General features: G+C 39.8%; 1 protein-coding gene across 3 annotated transcripts in view; it reads left to right on the top strand.

Annotated features, from left to right (window-relative positions):
- Positions 1 to 22,745, top strand: part of LOC124612503 — a 529,185-nt gene extending 506,440 nt beyond the window's left edge. The window contains exons 1-3 of one of the 3 annotated variants that reach the window (XR_006979545.1): positions 12,440 to 13,738; positions 13,827 to 13,921; positions 21,877 to 21,923. Coding sequence is in view for 1 of the 3 variants with exons in the window: in XM_047140744.1 (XP_046996700.1) it covers positions 13,827 to 13,921; positions 21,877 to 22,205 (424 nt within the window). In the remaining 2 variants the exon portion in view is untranslated. Of the gene's footprint in view, positions 1 to 12,439; positions 13,739 to 13,826; positions 13,922 to 21,876 lie in introns of those variants that run through there. The other 2 variants (XR_006979546.1, XM_047140744.1) reach the window with 2 other exon arrangements.
- Positions 22,746 to 23,561: the final 816 nt, after the last annotated feature.

The following is a 23,561-nucleotide window of genomic DNA, read 5'->3' as shown; positions in this document are numbered from 1 at the left end:
GTCTTCGGGGTACTGTTTTGATCTCTATATTTCACATTAAGCCATTGGGCCTCATCAGTTTGCGACTGTCCTGCTTCCATTCTTCTTATGGCCCTTCACCGCAGATAGTCTGTTGCGTCTTCTTTACACCCTCAGTGACTGTATACACAGCAATTGTGGAAGTGGGACTAACCAGCGAACACCACCCCATTTGATAGGTGCCCTTGCTTCATCATTGACATGGTTGTCCATTGACTGGTATGCGATTTTCTGTACCGAACACAACTGTACGGACATCTGTTTGCTGTTTGTGTGAGTATACAGTGAATCACACACAAGGCAGGGAAATAGCAGTTTGTTGCTTTGATTTTGGACACCAGTTTATTACTGTATTAATGTCTGCATTTGACATCTGTCAATTCTGCTTGTTTATGGTGCCAAACTCTCTTTATTTTCATGGGTGTTCACTCTCAGTTCTTTGCGTTTATCAACTGTACCCTGTTGCTTAAGTATGACTGAAACAGTTGTAATAGTGTATCTACACCACCATAACGCTCTAGCTTTTTTATCATTATATCATGTGTGATAGTCAAATGTTTTGCTTAAATCTAACAGTGTTGCACAAGTGAGTGCTTTGTTCTCATATTCTTCATACATGTTATTGAGGAGACATTCTGCTGCTTTTGTTGTTGATAGCTGAGATCAACAATTGTAAATCTGCATATGTATACTGTTTTCTATGTCTTTTGATGCAATGGGAACTTTTGATGTTAGTCTGTAATTATTTGGCATTTTTCTGTCACCTTCCTTATAGACTGGGAGTGTAACATGATGGAACATCATTTTCAGACATTCAGGAAAGACAATTACGAGTGCAAATGTCTTTTATACCATTATAAGGTACTTTCAGTATGAAATAAATAGGTAATTATTTGCACATGTGTAATTTGTTCAGACTGGAGCATGTGTGTCATAGTGCATTGCTTTCCTGGTTTTGTGGGAATTGGTGTTCTGCAGCAGGAATCTTCAGTTTCCAAGAAAACATCAACCACTCTTTCTCTATGAGGTCAATCATTGTCATTCATCAATATGAGGTCTGTGCCCACACCACCTTCCAATAACAACACATGAGGTCCCAAGATACCTGACAGCAGTTAAACCTTGCCAGTTCACCCATACAATTTAATGAAGAGGTGTTCATATGATCAACATAATCCTCACCCACAACATTGCAGATCCTCCTTGATGTTGGTCTTTTTTCACATTTGTTCAGACTGGAGCATGTGTGTCATAGTGCATTGCTTTCCTGGTTTTGTGGGAATTGGTGTTCTGTAGCAGGAATCTCTAGCACTATTTGGCAAACAACAGGCAGCTGGTACCCATATATATTTTGCTGCTACGGCTTGTGGTTATGCATTAAGGTGCCTTATGTGCAATGTTTGCTGACTCCAAAGGAAGCACACTGAAATTTATAGATGATTGTAGGCAAAGAGAATTCATTTGGAAATCCATTTTTAAAGATTATTTGAACAAAAATGCGATGCCCAGATTGCTAGTATGGGCAAGGCTGGGCAGTAACAACAAGTAGATGTAAGTCTTGAAGAAGAAAAACAGAGAATTGACAGTCTAGAAATTTATGAAAAGTGCATGCGAAAATTGTGAACGAACATTCACGCCATGGTGACATAATAATGCAACAATTGAGGACCTTGACAATCTGAAAAGTGAAAAAAATGACACCATTAGAGCTATTCAACAAAGAAATAGAAAATCTGATGATAGCCTAAGAAGCTGAAAGCCGGTTCATAAAGGATGCCCTTGGCCACCTTCTGTGATGACCATTCCATCCCCATCTGTCTACTGGGCTGGTCCCGGCCTCTTCTTCTGACTTGTCCAGGTGCCTTCTGTTCCTTAGTGCTGGATAAGGACCGTCTTTTTTCCCTTCTCAGGGCTTCTTCTATTCTCCTGGTTTCTGATTCTGCTGCTGGCCTGTGTACAGGTTATTCAAGTAATGCAAAAGTGGTTCTCAAAGCCGTGCAGTCCTTTTACGTAATGTCGAGCTGGGCATGTTTGATATTCCAAAGAGAGGCGACCTATTGCTTATAACTGCACACTAATTTCACAACCACCACCGCATACCTGGCACCAGAAAAATGGTCCCATGTCACTTCCAGTGAGTGATCTAGATGTTCAGTGACATTTGAGACTGGAGAAGGTCCACACAGTCAGCTAACATGGAGATAGCTGACTGGAGGTTTCAATGAGTTGTGGAACTCCCTCAGGAAATAATCAAACAAATACAAGACTCGAATAACTACAATCTTTAATTGCTCATCCGAGCAATAATTGGATAATGACTTGAACGAAAATACACTGCTTCTGATTGCAAAACCCCTTGGAGGTAGGTACGCTGCTAAGTATGAGTGCGAGCAGATCCAAAGTGAATACTACAAGTCCAAGCCCCGTGCCTGACCTATACAGACATTCCTTCTGGAATACTGTCTGTACTGAACTCTCCCATGGGCTACATCACCCTGCCCTTTATCCGTGCGCAGGCTGCACTGCCCCTTCCACATTTGCACTTCCAGTCAGCATCGTGTGGGGCCTCATGTGACCATACATGGTCACCGCCAATGAACCGCCATGCCTCCTGGCTCTCCAATGAGCTCATCTGATACCTCATCAGTCTACATAGCATTTTCAGCCAATGCCCAAACCAACACCCTTCCTGTGGCATCTCCTTTGTACTTTTACTACTTTCTAGAAAACTTGTTCAGTCTGGCTGCTGTTCTATTGCCTTCTAGGCATTGCATTTTCTAAATATGCAACACCTCCACCCCTTAGGGAATAATTGGTAGATGCTGTTGTCAGTGGTTACAAATTTTTGCTACAAGGTTTTTCATACATTTTATTCCATTAATGGGGAAACATAAACATTTGCTTTATAATAATGTTCAAAAGACACACAAAATTGCTTTGCAACTGTCTACAACAGAAATACATACAAATAAATATTTCCCTGTAAGAGAAAAATTTACGTTTCTACATTTTACACTTAATATAATTGCTACATCTTCTAATACCTAGAATAAAAATAATTTTATTTTACAATATGAGACATTTCGTATTATCCTACCAATTCTCTCTTCTGGTAGTATGGGTATAGATACCAATTTACAATCAACTTTACAATGAATTACACTTGATACATTGATGCACACTTCATAATATAATTACAATTTACTTGAAAGTAGTTTTTCAAGCTTTCTACCAGTGTCATCATTCTTCAGTGTTTGTCTGTTTTTGTCTTAACAGTCTAATAAACACCTCTTCTAACTTCACTTCTAACGTGTCTAGCAGGCACTAGACATCTGTCAAAAATTGTCTCTTCATTGTCTTTAGATGTGCTTCTTGAAGGATGACTACATACCCCTCTGGTCACTGATTTATGATGGTGTTTTTAACATATATTTTTCTGCAACAATTGTAACCCATTGTTTTGCACACAGATTTAAAACAGTCTTGGCAACATTACAATATCTGTGTAGACAACAGAATATTACTATACCAGAGCCCATGAAACTCCAGAAAGAGAAATGACTTAATGAGAAGTTGCTGAAGGCATCTCTCTCCAGGTATTCAGTCTCACTTTGTAGCTCATCCAACTTACATCCCACAGCTGTTAGGTCAACTGACTGCTTAACTGCAAGTTGTATTGGCAGTTCCAGCTTAAGTTCACTTATATGCTTCCTCTCACTACTGGAGGCATTTGTTCATATTATATGTTCACACTGTATTATACCCATGACCTTTACTTAAAAATTTTATTTTCCTTGTGCCTCGGAGCATGATATCTGTGGGACTTCCATCGTGCCAGGTGACTGTAATGCCGTGATTTACAGGGCAACAAACAGCCATTCATTATTACTTAATGATGTCCACAGACTTTCGTTAAATACTAGTAGCTTCTGCATGCAATCCTTCAGAGTTTCTCGCACTGGTTTTAGCATCTTAGCCTCACACTTCTCATGATCATACATGAACGAAAGTACAAAAGTGCACTTGCATATTCTGGGGCTCTGATCTACTGTCTTACACTGTACTTACCCATTGCTTAACTACGCATGCTGTCATTTTGCGTCATCAATTAGCAACAGCTCTTCCTCAGGTCAATATACATAAATAAATGTCTTATTCTGTCCACTTCTGATGGGAATGGTAGTGTTTTGTAGAGGTTATCCATATCATTCTCTATTAGGAGGACAATTAACACATACATGAAGATGTTTCCATCAATGAAAACATCCAGATCAATGATTCTGATTCTGAGCATTGACAAGTGTTGATATTAACATATTGTCTTCCTGTTCTGTGTCATTGAAAATGCCCGTCAGTTGTATCAGCTGTTTGTTAATGGTGATCAGAATTATGGCTCTCTGTAACCTTTTGAAAGTACTGTTCGGAAATGCTACTATGTTCATTTTGTTATACGGGATTCGTGCCATGTCAATTACCCAATAAGACGCAGTGTCTTTTCTATTTTTCCTATGTGCCATTTTAATGCAAGTTCCACTTTTTTGCACTCGTATTCAATAATGCCAACCTGTATTTACAATCTCTGATTGCTTACCTAGTAGGAACCTCAGTATGCTCAAATTTATCGCTGAGTTCCATTAAATTAAAATAACTTACAATTTTCCACATTACACAGTAAATTTTCACTCAACCCACATTGTCATAATACAGTCCAGGTGACAACATGAACTTCATTAATTGTGTGCACGTTTCTTGTCTGGTATGCTCAACCCCCAATGAGCAGTAGGATAACCCTGAGAAACAGTATGATGCTGACATCTGGAATTAGAAAGATTCTTTCGGTATGTTTGCATGTACTGTGAGATATTTATTTCTTTTCAGACAGATTACAACATTAGGCTCCTTTGTTCATACCACCATGTACAGACCTTCCCATTGTGTATCCAACTTATGTGATCTGCCTTGTCCTACATTCTCATCAAACAACAGAACCTTATCACCACAATGGAATTCCTTTGGATTCTGGGTCTTATAATATTCATTTTTTTGTATCTTACACTGTGTATTCTGTATCCTTGCACATCAGTGCATTTCTTGCATGTGCTCCTTTAGCTCTACCACATTATCATCAAAATTATACTTCACTCCAGCCAGATCTTTCTGCACTATCCCTGCATTGTTACCTGTTCTTCTAAAGAAGGATTCATGTGGCGTATAACCTGGCGCACTATATGATGTTGTATTATACACAAAAACTGCAAATGCAACCCAACTGTCCCAATTTGACTGTGTTCTATTTACATAGCATCGGAATGTAGCCATTAATGTACTTCCCATGTTACTTAGCAATACAGATGGTATTACATACCTCAGTGTAATGTTCTCAACTAGCAACCTCGCTACTGTGTTGACATCTTACCTCTCAGTGAGAGGTAAACTTTGACAGCACATCATACCACGTCAATGTCACATCTTTCAAAAATGTGCTCAGGCATTTTCATTATCTCTAGAGGCATCATTACGTGCTTCCTGGTGGGCTTATTCTTTTAACAACTTTCTCATTTCTGGATATATTCTTTCATGTCTTTCTTCATATTACTCCATTCTTGGTACTTCTTTTTTCACTCGTAGGTTCTTCCTGTGCTTTGGTGTCCTCCAGTGGGAGAATCATGGAAATATTTTAATGCTGTGGCTTTTCTTCCATCTTTTCCGACCCAACTGTCTCTTGTTCTTGGCTATACTTTTCTATATCCTTGATGCAATTTTTGCATTCCTGAATAAAATCTTTTACCGTTCTCAGATCAGCTGTTTTGTGTCCTGCCTCCTTGTCTGCCGCTTCTTTCAGCTGCTCATGTGCACCAACAGCCCCATTGTTGTTGCCTGCCAGTGAGTCCCTGACCCATGCAAAGGCTTCAGTTTCTGCTATGTCTTGCTTGACCTAGGCTATTGCATCAGCCACCCTGACCTTCCTCACTCATGAGAGTGTGTTGGTGACTTGAATTCATTTGCCACTCCCGTACAGCATCTGATAGTCATATTCCTCCAGCTTTAACCTAAATTTCATCAACCTGGAAGAGGGATCTGATATACTACCTACCTATGTTTGGGGTTGATGGTCAGTACATATCAGGAACTTTCTTGCAAATACATACAGTCTAAAATATTTCACTGCCCAAAAAAAGGGCCAACATCTCCCTCTCAATCATACTGTACCCTCTTTCTGCCTTGTCCTACGAATTCAAAGTGTATGCAACACGTATATCACTTCCAATTTTTTCCTGACTTAGAACTACTTCATTACTAGACTGAATAGTGTCTATGGGAATTATAAAGTCCCTTACAAAGTCTGGGTGCTCTAGTATAGGTGGACTGATCAGCTTCTCTTTCGAATGCTGAAAAGCGTTTTCTTACTCAAGACGTAAGGCATATTTTTCTTTAACAATTCATGCAATGGCTTAATGATTTTGCTGAAGTTGCTTATAAAATACCAGTAGTATCCCACAACCCCTAAATAAACTTTTAATTGCTGCATTGTTTTGGGCTATGGATACTTCTTTATTACCTTGACCTTCTGTGGATCTGGCCTCATGTTCAGGGATGGCAACATATGACCCAAATAGTACTCTTCCTTTTGCAAAAACTTGCTCTTGTCCACTTGTAGCTTTAAATTTCAGAGTCTAAGCTTCTTAAAAAGCTCCATCAGCTGCACATTGTGTTCCTCTATGGATGCCCATAAGGCTTACTGAATGCTGTCTTTTCTCTATACTGTTTGCCTAATAAGACTTGATAATAGCCCTTTGCTAAGTTGAAGGTTGAGAAGTACTTTGCCTTTCCTAGACCATCAAGAATTCCACCTATTATTGGCAATGAATACACTGAATTTAGGGCGATCTCATTAAGTTGCTCACAGTCAATGACTAGTTGCCACTTTTGCTCTCCAATGGCATGCGTATTTTTTGGAATTAAAATCAAGCGAAAATTCCTTTACTTGATACTATAACATAAGCTTCTCAAATTTTTTCAATTTCCTGTTGGAGCACTTCCTTTTATGCTTGCAGTATTCTGTAGGGTCGAGAACATATTACCCTACCTTATGCTTCTGGTAGCAAATTAATTTCATGCCTGACACTACCCACGTAAGATAATATGTCTCCAAGCAAACGGAAAACTTCGCTGTACATGATGCATAATTATGGTTGCTGCCTTCTCTTCTGCATTTAAATGGCTTGTACACATGTTCTCCTTTAGTATACTTAGTCTTGATTTCAGCTACGGCTCATTTTATTGACATGGTACACACTGAATGATTCCTGCAAGAATGTCCACTCCAGAACTGCTTCTGCTACCACCTGTGGGCAGTCTACTGACACTCTCTCATCTGCAATGTTAGACACACTTGTTATGCATTCTTCTGATTCTATTTTTACTAATGCCTCAATTAAATACACACCCTTGGTGATTTCCTATTTCAGAATGATAGCTTCTCTCATTCCATTTTCCTTTATTTTTATTTGACTCACCTGTTCCTCCCAGGGTCCTATTGCTAATGCTGAAACAATTTGTTTGCACTCTTCTTGCTTCCCTCCAGCATTCCATGCTGCCTGCCTCTGTTACTTTCTACATCTACATCTACATTTATACTCTGCAAGCCACCCAACGGTGTGTGGCGGAGGGCACTTTACGTGCCACTGTCATTACCTCCCTTTTCTGTTCCAGTCGCGTACAGTTCACGGGAAGAACGACTGTCTGAAAGCCTCCGTGCGTGCTCGAATCTCTCTAATTTTACATTCGTGATCTCCTCGGGAGGTATAAGTAGGGGGAAGCAATATATTCGATACCTCACCCAGAAACGCACCCTCTCGAAACCTTGCGAGCAAGCTACACCGCGATGCAGAGTGCCTCTCTTGCAGAGTCTGCCACTTGAGTTTGCTAAACATCTCCGTAACGCTATCACGGTTACCAAGTAACCCTGTGACGAAACGCGCCGCTCTTCTTTGGATCTTCTCTATCTCCTCCGTCAACCCGATCTGGTACGGATCCCACACTGATGAGCAATACTCAAGTATAGGTCGAACGAGTGTTTTGTAAGCCACCTCCTTTGTTGATGGGCTACATTTTCTAAGGACTCTCCCAATGAATCTCAATCTGGTACCCGCCTTACCAACAATTAATTTTATATGATCATTCCACTTCAAATCGTTCCGCACGTATACTCGCAGATATTTTACAGTTAATGAGTTTCTGTCACTATTCACTCTCGTCTTTCCACATGTTTCTTGCTTTGTGCTTAAGAGTCTCTCACAAGAGTTTTCTATTTTCTTTGAATGTACTACTGGAGCTCACCCTGTGACTCTATCTTCCTTTCCTCACATGCCTTTTGCTCTGCCTCTGAGGTTTCTCTTGAAGAGCCTTCTCTTCCTTGTACTTGCACAACCGTATTAGCAAGTTTCCGACTTCTAATACCAATCTGCACCAGGCGGAGTATACACTCCTGCTCCGCCTTCATCCTGACCTGTTCCCCATGGACCCACAGGCTTCCACTGGCACAACTGATTATGACTCATTGTTCCTTGTGAAAGTCTCAGCCCACCAGCCCATCAAATGAAAGATCTGCATCTTCCCCAGTTATGGGGAAACGATGCCTCACTTGTATTCTGTTTTGCATTCATAAATCGGGAATTACAGTTCTCTCTGTCCTTGCAACTGTATTAGTGATTCCCCGAATCTTAATTTGATTTGATTTGATTTTTTATTGGTCCAGTTTTATCATATAGCACAAATTGTACAATTGATATTGGACAGGTGAAAGATAAGTTACAATAATACATAGTATTAGTAATTAAAATTAGGTACCTACTACAATTAATTTTGTTACTTATTCAGAAATTCTCTGACAGAATAGAAACAGTGCTTTATTAGAAATGCCTTTAGTTTAGCTTTAAATATTGGATGAGTAGTATTTGTTATTTCCTCTGGTACCTTATTGTGTAGTATTACACCAATGTTAATTATGCTCCTCTGATAGGTGGTTGTTCTGTGATATTTTTGATGTATATTTGATTCCTTTCTGGCACTATAGTTGTGTACACTTTTGCTGGACCATACTTTCTGCCGTTTCTCAAACTACTTCTCCTAACTAGGCTTATCTGTGCACCACAATCCACAAGAAATCTCAGGCATATAGTAATGCCATCATGACACTCTAATTGTATAAACTCATTTTTACTTTCACAGTTGACTGTTAATATCTTTCCAGGTAAGGCGTAAAGCGACTACTTTCTTACACCGTTACTTAGTTTTCCTGGCTTTTACTGCTCCTATATGCACCCTGTGCATGGCAAACACTTTCTGGGCAGTCTCTCATGTAATGACTATTTTGTTTCCATTTAAACTTGCTATAGACTGCAGATGCACACATGGGCCTTTATGACTTGGCGAACTACACTGTGAGCACCTGGCCCATCTCCCCGCCTTTTCTTGGTAGAACCTGGTCCCATCTTTCATATTATTTTATCTGCACAACACTCCCACGCCATATGGTCTGGCTTCCCATATGAGAAACACTTGGTAGCTTTCTTCTCAGTCTGCAGCACCACACCACCACCTTGGGCGATCATCATTTCTCGGGTCGAGGCTCTTGCACTGTCCTCTGTCAGAGCTAACTATATAGCCTCTGTTATCATTAGCTGATCATCTCGCACACGCACAGTTGTATTTATCCTGTCATCATACACCCCTTGGATAAACACTGTTAAGCTGTTCTAGCTCCAGTTCTCGCATGGGACCTCTGATTGCTTCCCTGAAATGGTCTACATGGTATCCGACCTCAAGCCCCATTGAGCTATACTTTCCCCATGTTCTTGCTGACTTGCAGACATCTGACATGCATAGAAGTCTAGTGACCTTTCACCAGCATAGTTTTCTAGTTATATGGCGTGCACATCTCGCCAAGTGGCACTTAGATCTCTGATTAATAGCGCTATAAATTTAAATAAAAGATCACAATTGTCGAGGAATTCATTCAGAGTGTTCTTACTGCCATCAGACAATTGCAGTAATAATGTTAGCACATCTGTCAAACTAACAAATTGCGTACTTTGTAACTCAGGCACATCAGAACCTGTGCCAGAAACATTGTCTCCATTTTATGACATGCCTGCAAGTCTTTTAACTCACCATCAGAATTCTCACAGCTGCAGCTGCTTTTGTGCATCATCTGCTGCGAAATGTTGCCCTTGCCCCACTGTCCATTGTTGCTGCTACCGATATGTTCCCTCTGCGACTGTGCACTGCTCCACCGTCTCCAGCACTGCCGCTGCCTGCACTTGCGCCGTGTGTGACCCACACTGCTGTCTGCCATTGTCAGTGCTGCTGCACCACCTCTGCATCGTCTGCGACCTCGCACTGCCTGCTGCAGCTGCTCCTGCTTTTGGCTGCCCTCACACTGTCAGCTGTAACCTCACGTCATTGTCCGCAACTGCCGGTGCCACTGCACCACCTCTGCACAGCGTCTGCGACCTCACGCCACCGTCGGCAGCCCCTGGTTGCTCTCTGGGGTGTCCCAACACCCTTGCCCAACTTCAGTGATGACCACTCCATGCCCAGGTGCCGCCTGTCTGCTGGGCTGGTCCTGGCCTCTTCTTCTGTCTTTTCCAGACACCGTCTGTTTCTTGGTGCAAGATAGGAACTATCTTCTTTTTCGCCTTTTTCTCGGGAGCTCTTTTACTCTCCTGGTTCCTGACTCTGCCACTGTCCTGTGTACAGTTTATCCAAATAATGCAAAAATGGTTCTCTAAGCCATCCTGTCCTTTTACTTGATGTCAGGCTGAGCATGTTTGATAATCCAAAGAGAAGTGATCTATTCCTTCAGCTACTGCACGCTGATTCCATGACTAACCCCACACACCTAGCACCAGAAAAATAGTCTGCATGTCACATCCAGTGAGCAGTTTATACATTCAGTGACAATGGAGAGGGTCCGTCCAGTCAACTAACGTGGACATGGCTTACTGGAAGTTTGAAAGAGTTATGGAACTTGTTCAGGAAATAATCAAATAAAGACAAGACTTGAATAACTACAATCTCTAATAAATTATCTGAACAAGAATTGGATAATGACTTGAACGAAAATACACAACTCCTGATTGCAAAATCCCATGGAGGGAGGTATGCTGCTAAGTCTGAGTACAAGCAAAGCCAGAGTGAATACTAGAAGTCCAGGCCCTGCGCCTGACCTATACAGACATCCCTCCTGGACCACTCTCTGAAGTGAACTCCCCCGCAGGCTACGCCGCCCCTCCTCTTATCTGTGTGGCACGCTGTGTCGTTCCTTCCACGTTGGCGCTTCCTGACACTGCCCTACAAGGCCTCATGTGACCATGTATGGTCACCGCCAAAGCACTGCCACGCCTCATGGCTCTCCACATGAGCTCATGTGATACCTCACGAGTCTACAAAACTTCGGCCAACACCCAAACCAACCCCATTCCTATGGCGTCTCCTTTATACTCTTGAGTATTTTCTTGGAAACTTACTCGTTCTGGTTGCTGTTCTGTGCCCTTTCAGGTGTAGCATTTTTTAAATGTGCGACATAGTGGAATGTGGGGTCTGTAACACCTGAATTTGTCTAGTCCATCGATGTTAATCTATAATCTTTTTGAGTGAAGCTGTGTAAACATTTTTTTATAAAATAAAAATGACGTAATGAAAGCTAACCAATTTTCACATAAGCACTAAGAACATCCCTTATGTATCTCCCAGTTTCAAGCATTTTCACTAACATATTTGTTTTGAAATGCTTAATACATAGCTCAAACTAGTATATGAGTCGCCGTTTGGCAATTAACAATGTTATTGCCACGATTACTGCCACAGAAAATGCATTACGTACAAAAGTATCTTGCCTAGAGCGAAAAGTTCTCAGTTTCACAAGCAGAGGATCGAAATCGTGTTCTGATTTCTCAGATTTGCTAGCAAAACTTAGCCATTCCGGTACTTTGTATTTTTCGCAAATAGTACTTCTGTTATTTAGATACTGTTTTAGTCATAGTCGCCTCCGCGTTTTCTTTTTCTTTTGAATTGCATTTCAAGAAACGCTGCTAAGAATGGGACGCGCTGCACACTGCTTGAAGCTTGAACAATAAGGCAATGAGTTGCGCATGCCTATAGTGCACTTAGTTTTACGCACGCGTCAAGTTTCCCATGCGTCTGCGCAGACGACTCCACGAGGCTGTGGTATGGGCGTAACTCCATGAGAAAGCGTGAGTTAAATGTATCAGTATTGATCGTATCAGCATGTAAAGACGACGGACAGTATCGTGCATTTTACTTTAGCCGTTTAGCTTTACCATGTGATTATTATTTGTTCAGTTGTGTGCATTTCTCTTTGGTAGGCATTTGGTTTATCTTTTTAACATCTTTGGCAAGTAGTGCGCAATCGCATCACTGCATCAGTGGTGTTTACGTGCGATGTAAACAGTCGGTTGTTGTGGTAGGAAATGTGTTGAAATTTGTTGTACAAAATGTCAAACATTTTTAAACGATTTGAGACATTGAGATGTATGGTTCGAGTATGTGATACAAGGTTTGCGTCATCAGATACTAAATCGGGCCACCCAAAAAGAGTTCCGTGGCAGAAAAAGGAAGGTGAATGGAGAAGTAAATTGACAGCATTTGCACCGGATGAGGGGAAGGCTATAGGCCCAGACATCATAAATTTCTTTCGTGGCCCTCTTTCATTCAAGCAGTGGTTCGCCAATGTTAAAGAAGGTCACGCAGATCACCTCCAGCGTTTTATCCCAGAGAGACACGATATACTAGGATGTGATTTAGCCACAGCACATTTCATCGTGCATAGAGGCGGTTCTGTAAAATTCTGTGACCATTCGGAGTGGATTAAGAAAGATGAAAACGACGAGTATGATTTGCCTAACAAGTATGTACCTAGTATGTATTTGGAAGCAGTTGACGCTTCCAACACGGAACTGAGATATGAAGGTCTCCGAAATTTTGTGAATCTTAAACGATTGAAGTGGCTTAATTTAAGTAATTGTGCACACATTGATGATTGGTGCCTCGACAAAATAAGTGGCGAATTAAGGACGCTGGAATATTTGGACATAAGTGACTGTAAACAAGTAACCTATCGTGGCTTATCTGCCTTTTACCGGTTTGAAAATTTGAAACGTTTGAAAGTTAATAATATTGCTTCGTCGAGAGAATTTGAGTTCATGTGCCTTATGTTGGAAGACATATTTCCTAATCTGGTTATCGACGGAGTCAAATACATTGATGTTAAGTCTCCATAAACTTTACAATGAGGAAATCGACGTGTAGTTAATTAATACTTAAGTTTGTAATTTATTCATATTTTTTAATTGTTGCTAACTACCCTTTCGGTATCGTGGAGTTTGCAGAAAGCAACTGATAGCGACATTCTGCAATCCTGGTGCGCCTAAGCAGCACGTACGCGAACTTCTAGGAAAGTACATGGGTATTGGAAGTTGTAGGACGTCGATATACAGTCATAGTGTTCGAGTAAAACGTAAGAGATTTAATCCACTGCTCATACGAGACAGTGAAAAAAATAAAGAAAATGGGACTGCACTCACATGAGGGAACCAGGTGCATACATATGTACATCAAAACATAAATGAATGTGTGTTAGACTTACACAATTGTAGATTGCACTGGTATGGTAGTACAATTGCAGTTGTAGACAGTGGTGAGCTTCCGTATTTTTGCAAGTGTTCTGTTTTTTTTCTGTGTTGTTAAAGCATTGCACAGAGGGGGAAAAAAAATCTTTGTTTCAGCGGTAAACTGTGGAGAAGACGAAGGAGACGGCCTGATTTATCCCATGAGCTGGATGATTCACATCAACAAGCCACTTGGGTAGCTTCTTACAGAGGTAATTACACCTTCAAGAATTTTGTGCCATGTTTTTGCATGGCTACATCTACGTATTTACTGTGCAAACCACCATTAGATGCATGCAGAGGCTGTGTTCCATTGTACCAGTTTTAGAGTTTCTTCCTGTTCCATTCACATATGAAGTGTGGGAAGAATGATTGTTTGAATGCCTCTGTGCATGCAGTAACTATCCTAATCCTATCCTCACAATCCCTGTGTGAGCAATACATAGGAGGTTGTAGTATAAGAGTAATCATTTAACCCTTTCAGACCTGATTTTTTATTTACTTGTAAAAAAAAATGTCTGACATCATTTTTACATTCCGGTGAGTCTCCGACAACATTTTTCGAAGAAAAAATTTCGTATGATCTCTACTTTTCTAGATATTTAATGTACACAAATGTGATTGTCAGGTCTCAAGCTTCATGTCATACATTAAGGAGGTTAACAGTACGGATCAATTATGCCACTCTTTATTTCACTTTAAAACAGAGGGAACAATAAAAATAATTCCATATTACATTCTTGTTTAAACAACAATTGTCAACACCTGATTTTAAGGTTTAGTATGAAACTGCAAAAAAACAATTTCTGTCCTTTTGGAGACATAAATGTACTTTACATTTTCTGCACTGAATTCTTGAATGCCCCGTACATTTTGGAAATTTGCAGCGACTTGGAGCCCCTACATCATGCAAAGGCAAATGGTCAATGGAATCAAACTGTATCTCTGTAGCTGGTCGTAATTTTCCTCGTTTTCTTGGTATGACTCATGTCTGAAGCCAGTCCTTCATCATACGGACGCCCCCTCTTCTTTCCAGTCACTTTCTTTTGGCACAGTATCAATCCATCTGCTACCCTGATACGAAAGGAAAGAAGGTCCATTTGCTTCTTCTTTGGGATAGACAGGTTGTCTGCATCTCATCTGTATTCCAACCAACTTTGCACGATGGTAAAGTCAACAGGGTGAAAAATCATACACAAAGGCCATTTTCGAGATCTGATGAAAACTCTGTAGTGGCTTATCAATTGATCAAATAGATCCACACCACCCATTGCATGATTATATCTTCTCACTATTTCAGGTCTTTCTACTTTCACACATTTATGGTGCTTTTTGTCCCAACGCTCGACTTCATCCACTGAGCCTTTACCAACAAAGTTTGAACACAATACAACTGGCCTATTGTCTAACCACTTACACATGGTAATGTCATCAGTACTAGTGATTTCTTCACCGTAACCTGTGGTTTGTTTCATTATTGTTCTATCATCTGAAAAAGGCAAGTTCTTTCCAAATCTGTTTTGACGGACAGTACCTGCTGCATTGATACCTTGAGATGTCAGAACTTGAAACAGATGATAAGATGAAAAGAAGTTGTCAAAGTATAATTTATGACCTTTACCTTTTAAGAATGGAACAGAAAATCCTAAAACAACAGCAGGACCTAATCCAGATTTTTTACAGCATGTGGTATTTAGTGTATTTAGTTCAGTTGTAGCACCTTGATACAAAAGGAAATCGTGCACTATTCCACTCTTGCCACACAACATGAAGACTTTGATTCCTCATGGACTTGGTTTCCCCTTGACATACTGCTTTGCAGAAAACTTCCCAGTGAAAGGAATAATTCCTTCGTCCACACAAACATTCTCTTCTATAGGAAGTTCACTGTAGCATTTTCGAATGGCTGTGTAAACTGGCCTGACTTTGTAAAATTTATCTTTATTTTCAGGTGGCTTCTCCAGATTGTTCACCAAGTGTAAATTTGTTCGTAATTCTAAAAATCTGTCTCGTGACATGTTTTCCCAAAACACATTTACCTTCAGGCTTGTATCCCAATACATTTGTAATCTGGGAAATTTCAAAGCACCAGTCAGTATATGCAAACCAAATAGCACCTCTAATTCTTGAGATGTCTGCTTGAATGAGCATTTGCCTTGTTGTAATGCATGAATATTAGTATGTGCTGTCATGCTAGTGAACAAATCATCTGGTATATATCTTTTGAAGTATTGTATTGGAGAACACAAGACAGATTCTTCAAAATTTGGAGCTTTGTATGTTTCTGCCATGGTACTTAGAGGCTTGCATTTCCATTTTATGGATTCTTTAGGTGTCACCATTATGTTGTCACACAGGTTATTCAATTCTGGGTTGTTTTCATTGCATAAAAAGTTCATTTCAGCATTCACCACGTCTCCGTCATCTTTATCTTCAGATATGGTGTTTCTACACACATCATTCACGCCCACTTTATCTGCTCCAACACTTTTCACTATTTGTGGAGCTTGCCTTTCAATAAGTGGTACACTGTCATCCTCATCTCCACTCAAACTAATGTCAGAAACGTCACCATTTTCAATTATGTCCATAATCAAATCCCAATCTTTCTCCACAGAAAGATATTCCTTATCCAAATTTGTAAGTCAAAAGCGATAAATATAAAATAAAATCATGTGTACTGGTCAGTTATTCTCCTCCTTGCTGCTGGTACTGAAATTACTGAAAAAAATACCACACATAACAACCATCGCCATGCAAATACATCTGAGGCTAATTTTAGGTTATGTTTCCTATTTTACACCATTAAGGACCTGTGTACATTAAATTTACCTGATACATAACACAAATATGGACTTGTCCACTGAAAGAAAGTCTAATGTTTCCAAAAGAAGGAAACCACACAAAATTCATTAACAAAACCCACAATGTGACTGTTACAGCAATAAAGTCGAGTAATGGCTTCCCACAGAGAGAGAACACCAGAGAGTATATTTTACTACGTAGTTCACTGACTGCTCACAAGAGAGCATGGCTAAAATAAACCTACACAAATGTGCACAGTGAGTTTTGATGCACCTGACATTTCTTGTCAGCGAAATATTAGTGAACAAACTTTATGTACACAATTGGGACCACCAGGTCTGAAAGGGTTAAAGCTGGTTCTTGAAAGTTTGTTATTAAATTTTTTAAGAATAGTTTACGTCTGTCTTCAAGAGTCTGCCAGTGCAGTTCCTTTTGTCTCTTTGTGACACTCTCCCACAGATTAAGCAAATCTGTGATCATTTTTGCTGCTGTTCTCTGTAGTAAGTTCAACATCACCTGTTAGTCCTATCTGGTATGGGTCCCACACTCTTGAGCAATGTTCTAGAACTAGCTGCACAAGTGATTTGTAAGCAATCTCTTTTGTGGACTGCTTGCACTTCCCCAGTGTTCTACCATGAAAGGTGGATGTAAGATGAACACCAACAAAAGCAAAACAAAGGTAATGAAATGTAGTTGAATCAAATCAGGTGATGCTGAAGGAACTAAATTAGCAGTTTAGACACTTGCTGTAGTAGATGAGTTTTGCTATTTGGAGAGCAAAATAACAGATGATGGTCCAAATAGAGAGGGTATAAAATGTACACTGGCTATGGCAAGAAAAGCGTTTCTGAAGAAGAGAAACTTGTTAATACAGAGTATAGATTTCAGTGTCAGGAAGTCCGTACTAAAAGTATTTGTATGGAGTGTAGCCATGTATGGAAGTGAAACATGGATGATAAACAGTTTAGACAAGAAGAGAATTGAAGCTTTTGAGATTAGATGGTTTGATCACATAACTGATGCGGAGGTACTGAATAGAATTGAGGATAAGAGAAATTTGTGGTGCAACCTGAATAGAAGAAGGGATCAGTTGCTAGGACACATTCTGAGGCATCAAGGGATCACCAATTTAGTACTGGAGGGAAGTGTTGGGGGTAAAAATTGTAGAGGGGGTAAGAGCTTTAATGGCCGAAAGCTTTAATTGTGTGAATGAATGTTTTTATTGTGCCTATAATGACTCAGCATCTCCACTATATGGTGAGTAGCAACTTTCCTTCTCTAGTATTATTACATTCCATCCTGGATTTTCCATTTGATTTTTTCCTGACAGCATTCGTAATGTGTTTCATAATACAAATTTATTATGAAATTCCTTGAATGCACCTGGTGCACAGAGATTTGACTTAATTAAAACTTATGTGATTGAATGTTGGGTAATTCATCTAGCTACATATTCTGTGGCGTAGAAAGGAGCTATCAGGGAGATGCAATCTTACATTATGTTAAAAACAATTGTGTTTTCAAAGGACCATTTCATTTCACAGTGTTATATAATTGTGTGCTCATCCCCATTTCAGTCTAAAATAGATCCAGTAAAAATACAGTTAAGATCATGTCATACATTTTCAAATGTATGTTTTCCTACTGGGCTGGAATTGTTGATAGTCAATTTCACCTGAGGGTAAAGTTATTGTGCAGATGTTCCAGATATTCAAAATTATTTCAACTCATAGCTACAAGATTAAAAGTTGAAAACAACATATAAATCAAGACGCCATTTTTTTTAAGTGCCCCCCCCCCCCCCCCCCCCCCACACACACACACACACACACACGCGCAGAATATTTAGAATCACCGGAAGTTGTTTAAATGGCATTGTACTTAATTTGATTCTTAGTATTAGCCATCAGTACTGTTGGAAAATAAAAACCTGCTAAGGTAAGCAGTGTAAAATTTTAAGTGTTCGGTAGATACCAGTGAATGAGATTCTCTTTGATCAGAATTGTTTTCTCACATTTGATGGAACTTGTGAATTGCTTCAAATTTAAGAAATGGATTGCACAGAGGCAACAAAGGACAAGGTTCCATTTAGAGGCATTAATTTGAATAAGTCATTCATGATGAAATTATTGAAAACGGGTTGTAGTCTTATCACAAAATGTCTTACACTTCTTGCTATTCTGAAACAAATAAATAAGAAAAATACACCGTTTGTGGCAGATAATAGTTTACATATGCCCCTTCTCAAGTACCGTCATTGCAAACATTGTTGTTAACAGATGATGAATTTTTAATTGCCTTATCCTCCAGCAGTTTGCTGACACTGTTACTCTTGTCATAAATTGCATGAATATTTAGTAATGGTGTGCCTGTTTTCCAATAGTTGGTATATTAGTTTTAAAGTTTGGAATTTATTCAAGCAGGCACAATTAGAGGACTGTTAGTTTAATCACGTTGGCTCTTTTCAGTGCTAATCTCATCTTTTGCTACTGAAATTAGCACAATATAGATGGTGCTGAGTTTGCTTTTGATTTGTCTGGTGACACGGTAGAAGAAAAAAATGAAGTCAGTATGGAAGACCTAGGAGATCCAATATTAGAATTCAGAAGAGCTCTAGAAGACTTGAGGTCCAATAGGGCATTCCATCAGGATTTGTAAAATCATTGGTGGACGTTGCAACCAAACAACTATTCAAGCTATTGAGTAGAATTTATGAGACTGGCGACACACCATCAGACTTTCAGAAAGATATCATCCCCACAATTTCGAAGATAGCAACAGCAAATAAGTACGAGAACTATTGCACAATCAGCTGTTCATGTATCCTACATGCTGACAGAAACAATGTACATAAGAATGGAAAAGAAAATTGAGGATCTGTTGGATCACCATCAGTTTGGCTTTAAGAAAGATAAAGACACCAGAGAGGCTGTTCTTGTATTGCACATGGTAATGGAAGCAAGGCTGAAGGAAAATAAAGATGTGCTCTTAGGATTTGTCTACCTAGAAAAAGTATTTGCCAGTGTAAAATAATGTAAAATTTTCAAGATTCTGAGTAAAATAAGAGGCTGATAATATGAGACCTGTACAAAAAATTATGGAATTTTGTCCACAAAATTTTTCTACACTTTTCTACACTGGTCTCCTTCGAAATACTCTCCTCCACAATTGATACACCACTCCCAAGGCTGTTTCCACTTCTGGAAGCAGTCTTGGTGTGCCTGGTGCTGTATCGTGCAAAGTGCCATCTGCGAATTTTCTTTTATCTCGTCTATTGTACCAAATCTTCAGCCTTTCAGTGGGATTTTCAACTTTGGAAATAAATAAGTCCACGGGGGCCAGGTCTGGAGAGTATAGAGGATGAGGCAGCACAGCAATTTCATTTTCTGTGCAATAGTCACACACCAACAGGGACGAATGTGTGGGTGCATTATCGCGATGCAAGAGCCATGAATTGTCTCGCCACATTTCACACTGTTTCCTTCTAACATTTTCTCACAACACATCCCAATAGCATCAGCGATTAACAGTTTCTTCCTATGGCATGAATTCATGGTGAATTAATCCTTCAAAGACAAAGAAAACTATCAGCAGGGCTTTGACGTTTGACCTGACCTGATGAGCCTTTTTTGGTCTTGGAGAACCTTTCCCTACCCATTGTGAAGATTGAACCTCGGCCTCAACATCATAACTGTAGAGCCACATCTCATCAGTTATGATTCTTTTAGGAACATCTCATTCTCTTTAGCGCGATTCAAAAGGTCTTCACAGATTGCGAGAAGCAAGTGTTCCTGGTCTCGGCTCACGAGCTGTGAGGTGAACGTGGCGGCAACATGATGCACTCCAAGAGGCTATGTCAGGATTTCATGACATGATCCAACTCAAATGTTACATTCTTCTGCAATCTCTTGGGCAGTCAGTCTTCAATTGGCATGCACAGTTTCGTTGACATTCCTGACAATAATGTCGTCATTAGTCACTGAAGTGCATCCTGAACGAGGGCCATCTTTAACTTCTGTCCAGCCATCTTAAATTGTGTGAACCATTTGTAACACCAAGTACAGCTTAAACACTCATCACTGCAGGCTTTCTGCATCATTTGGTGTGTCTCTGTAAAGGTTTTCTCGAGTTTCACCCAAAATTTAAAGCAGGCACGTTGCCCCTGTAACTCTGCCGTCTCGAAATTCGCAAACTGTGCGACAGAACGTTCTACTTAATACAGCAGTGAACGACAACTACCAAACACGCCAATGGCACAAAACTGTAAATATTGCGGAATTTTTTGGACAGACCATGTACGATACAAGAGGGAACAATAAGGTAGGAAGATGAAAAAAGTGCTCGAATTAAAAAGTGTTTAAGATAGGCATGCAGTCTACTGTTCAGTCTATACATCAAAGAGGCACTGACGGAAATAAGAAGGATGGTTCAAGAATGGGATTAAAATTTAGGGTGAAAGGATATTAGTGTTAAGATTTGCTGATGACATTGCTATCCTCAGTGAAAGTGAAGAAGAGTCACAGGACCTGTTGAATGGAATGAAGAATCTAATGAGTACAGAATAAGAATTGAAAGTAAACCAAAGAAAACAAGAAAAGCGCTCAGAAGTAGTAGAACTGAGAATAGCGAGAAACCCAACATCAAAATTGGTGACCACGAAGTTTAGGAATTCTGCTACCTCAGCAGCAAAACAGCCCATGACATACAAAGGAAGGAGGACAGAAAAGCAGACTAGCGTAGGCAAATTGGGCACTCTTGGTCAGTTGAAGTCTGTTGGTATGTAACATAGACCTCAATTTGAGAAAGAAATTTCTGAGAATGTACAGATATGTTTGGTGCACAGCATTGTATGGTAGGGAAATGTGGACTGTGGGAAAACTGGAACATTAGAGAATCAAAGCATTTGAGTTGTGGTGCTAATGAAGAGTGTGGAAAATTAGGAGGGCTATTAAGATAAGTAATGAAGAGGTTCCCCGCAGAATCGGGGAAGAAAGGAACATGGAAAATACTAACAAGAAGAAGGGACAATGTGATAGGACATGAATTAAGACATCAGGGTATAACCTCCATTGCACTAGTGGATGTTGTAGAGAGTAAAAACTGTAGGGGGAGACAGAGAATGAAATACATTAAACAAATAATTGAGGATATAAAGTGCAAGTGTTGAATTCGTGGTGGGCTGCGTCGAACCAGTCAGAAGGCTGAAAGACTTAGGACTCAAAATGAAAAGGAGGAAATTCATTATTTTTATGTGTTGGAGTGGATAGCAAAATTAAATTTAGTAATTGATAGTAACAATTTGTTAATTTTAAACATTAATTTATTATATTGAGTTTTTAAAAATTGGCATTCTGATTTTAAGTTTTCAGTCCATTAAGCAACGGTGAGTCGAGACCGTCACCAGTTCTCTCTCCGAGTTCCTCATTCCCACTGCACCCAGCGCCGTGCATGGGTCTCTTCTTGCCGGCAGGATCGCTGCCAGGACCAGGTGCTCCTGCAGCGCCAGCTGCTGGCAGCGCACCGTCACCACCGTCGTATGAAGAGTCTCTTAAGCACAAGGTGATACTCAGTAGCTATCCCCTGACTGTGGTGTTACCACCAGCAGGGACTCCAGGGTCTGTGGGAGCTGCCCTGGCTCCTATACCAGCAGTTCCGACACCTGCACCCAGCCCCGGCACTCCTGGTGACTGACATGTGACTCTGTACTGCGGTGGCTTTCTGCCTCTGTGTTTGTATAGTGCCTTTCAAAGCAGCACTCCAGGTGTCATAAAGCCAGTTCTCTGAGAAAGGCAGTGTGCCATTTGCTGTGGAGTCATGTTGTTGGAGTGCATCAGTACTTCAGTTTTGTGGGTATTATACTTCTTAAATTCCTATACAAATATGTATTTCGCAAGCAGCATTTTTTTCACAGCTGCAAGAAATCACAAAGCTTATGACATCAGCAGCTATTAGGACTGAGTAATGACAAGGCACTAATTATTTGAAATCGAGATTCATTACACTGTAAAAATATTATTCTGTCTTGTATAGGGGCATTTCCACATTCATTCTTACACAATATGATGTGAGGACTGAAACGTAACTGTAGTTATAAGAGCACTGAAATTACAGATTAAGATGTCAAAATGTACAGGCCACATGAGCTACAAAAGAAAAGACTGTATTGAAGCAGAAATTGTGAACAGGGTGTACAGCAACATAAAACTTTATAATAAAATAATTTGAAGATTTTGCATTTTTCTTGTGTGCTAATTATTGCCAATCACCTGCATTTTAATAAAAGCCATATGTTTGCAATGATGTGTTTGTTTACCATACAACAGTATCTTCTTTGTTTCAACATCAGCAGTTTTTAAGTCTATTTACAGTATTTTACTTTTTTACACAAGACTGGAAAATTCTGAGCAGAATACAAATAATGGAATGAGTACAGGTAATTACTTTCCATACACCTGAAGTGCCAATAGGCACTAAAAGATTGAAATTGTAGCAAAGTGTTTATGTGATGTCATCCCTCACGGCTAACTAGTGTGTCCGTGTGTGCTTGTTAAGAGACAAGTTTCAGTTCTGTTTATATTGCTATTGGAAAGTTAATGCCTCCCTTATACTATGAGTGCCTACCTTTACTCTTTCCATCATGAAGCTATGCATTATAACATTCACAAGGCTATTGTTCTCTTGCCTTTCATCTGCTGTATATCACACAGTTTCTTTGTTAGGATTTTTTCCCCTCCAGTAGATTATGAATGTAATCGACACACAAAAAACAGTTATCCATACAGAAATGCCACCATATTTGTTGGTAATTTGTAGATGAATTCACTTTCCTGCTTCTTTCTGTTGAGTGTAACAAACTGAGGTTCATGACAGAAGTATGTTGTAACACATATTTTGTTGTCTATGCAGTGCACAGAACAGCAGATATGTTGAGGAGTGGAGTCTTGAGGGAGGATTTATTTATTGCTTTTTTAATATAAAACTTTTTAATGTGGATGACAAGCCCTAAATAATTGCAAGCCTGCTACTGCGTAAATATGAATATGATGC

The sequence above is a fragment of the Schistocerca americana genome, chromosome 4 (genome assembly GCF_021461395.2).
Source record: "Schistocerca americana isolate TAMUIC-IGC-003095 chromosome 4, iqSchAmer2.1, whole genome shotgun sequence".
Lineage (NCBI taxonomy): Eukaryota > Metazoa > Arthropoda > Insecta > Orthoptera > Acrididae > Schistocerca > Schistocerca americana.
Note: the sequence above shows the minus strand (reverse complement) of the source record. Positions and strands in the feature narration are given on the sequence as shown.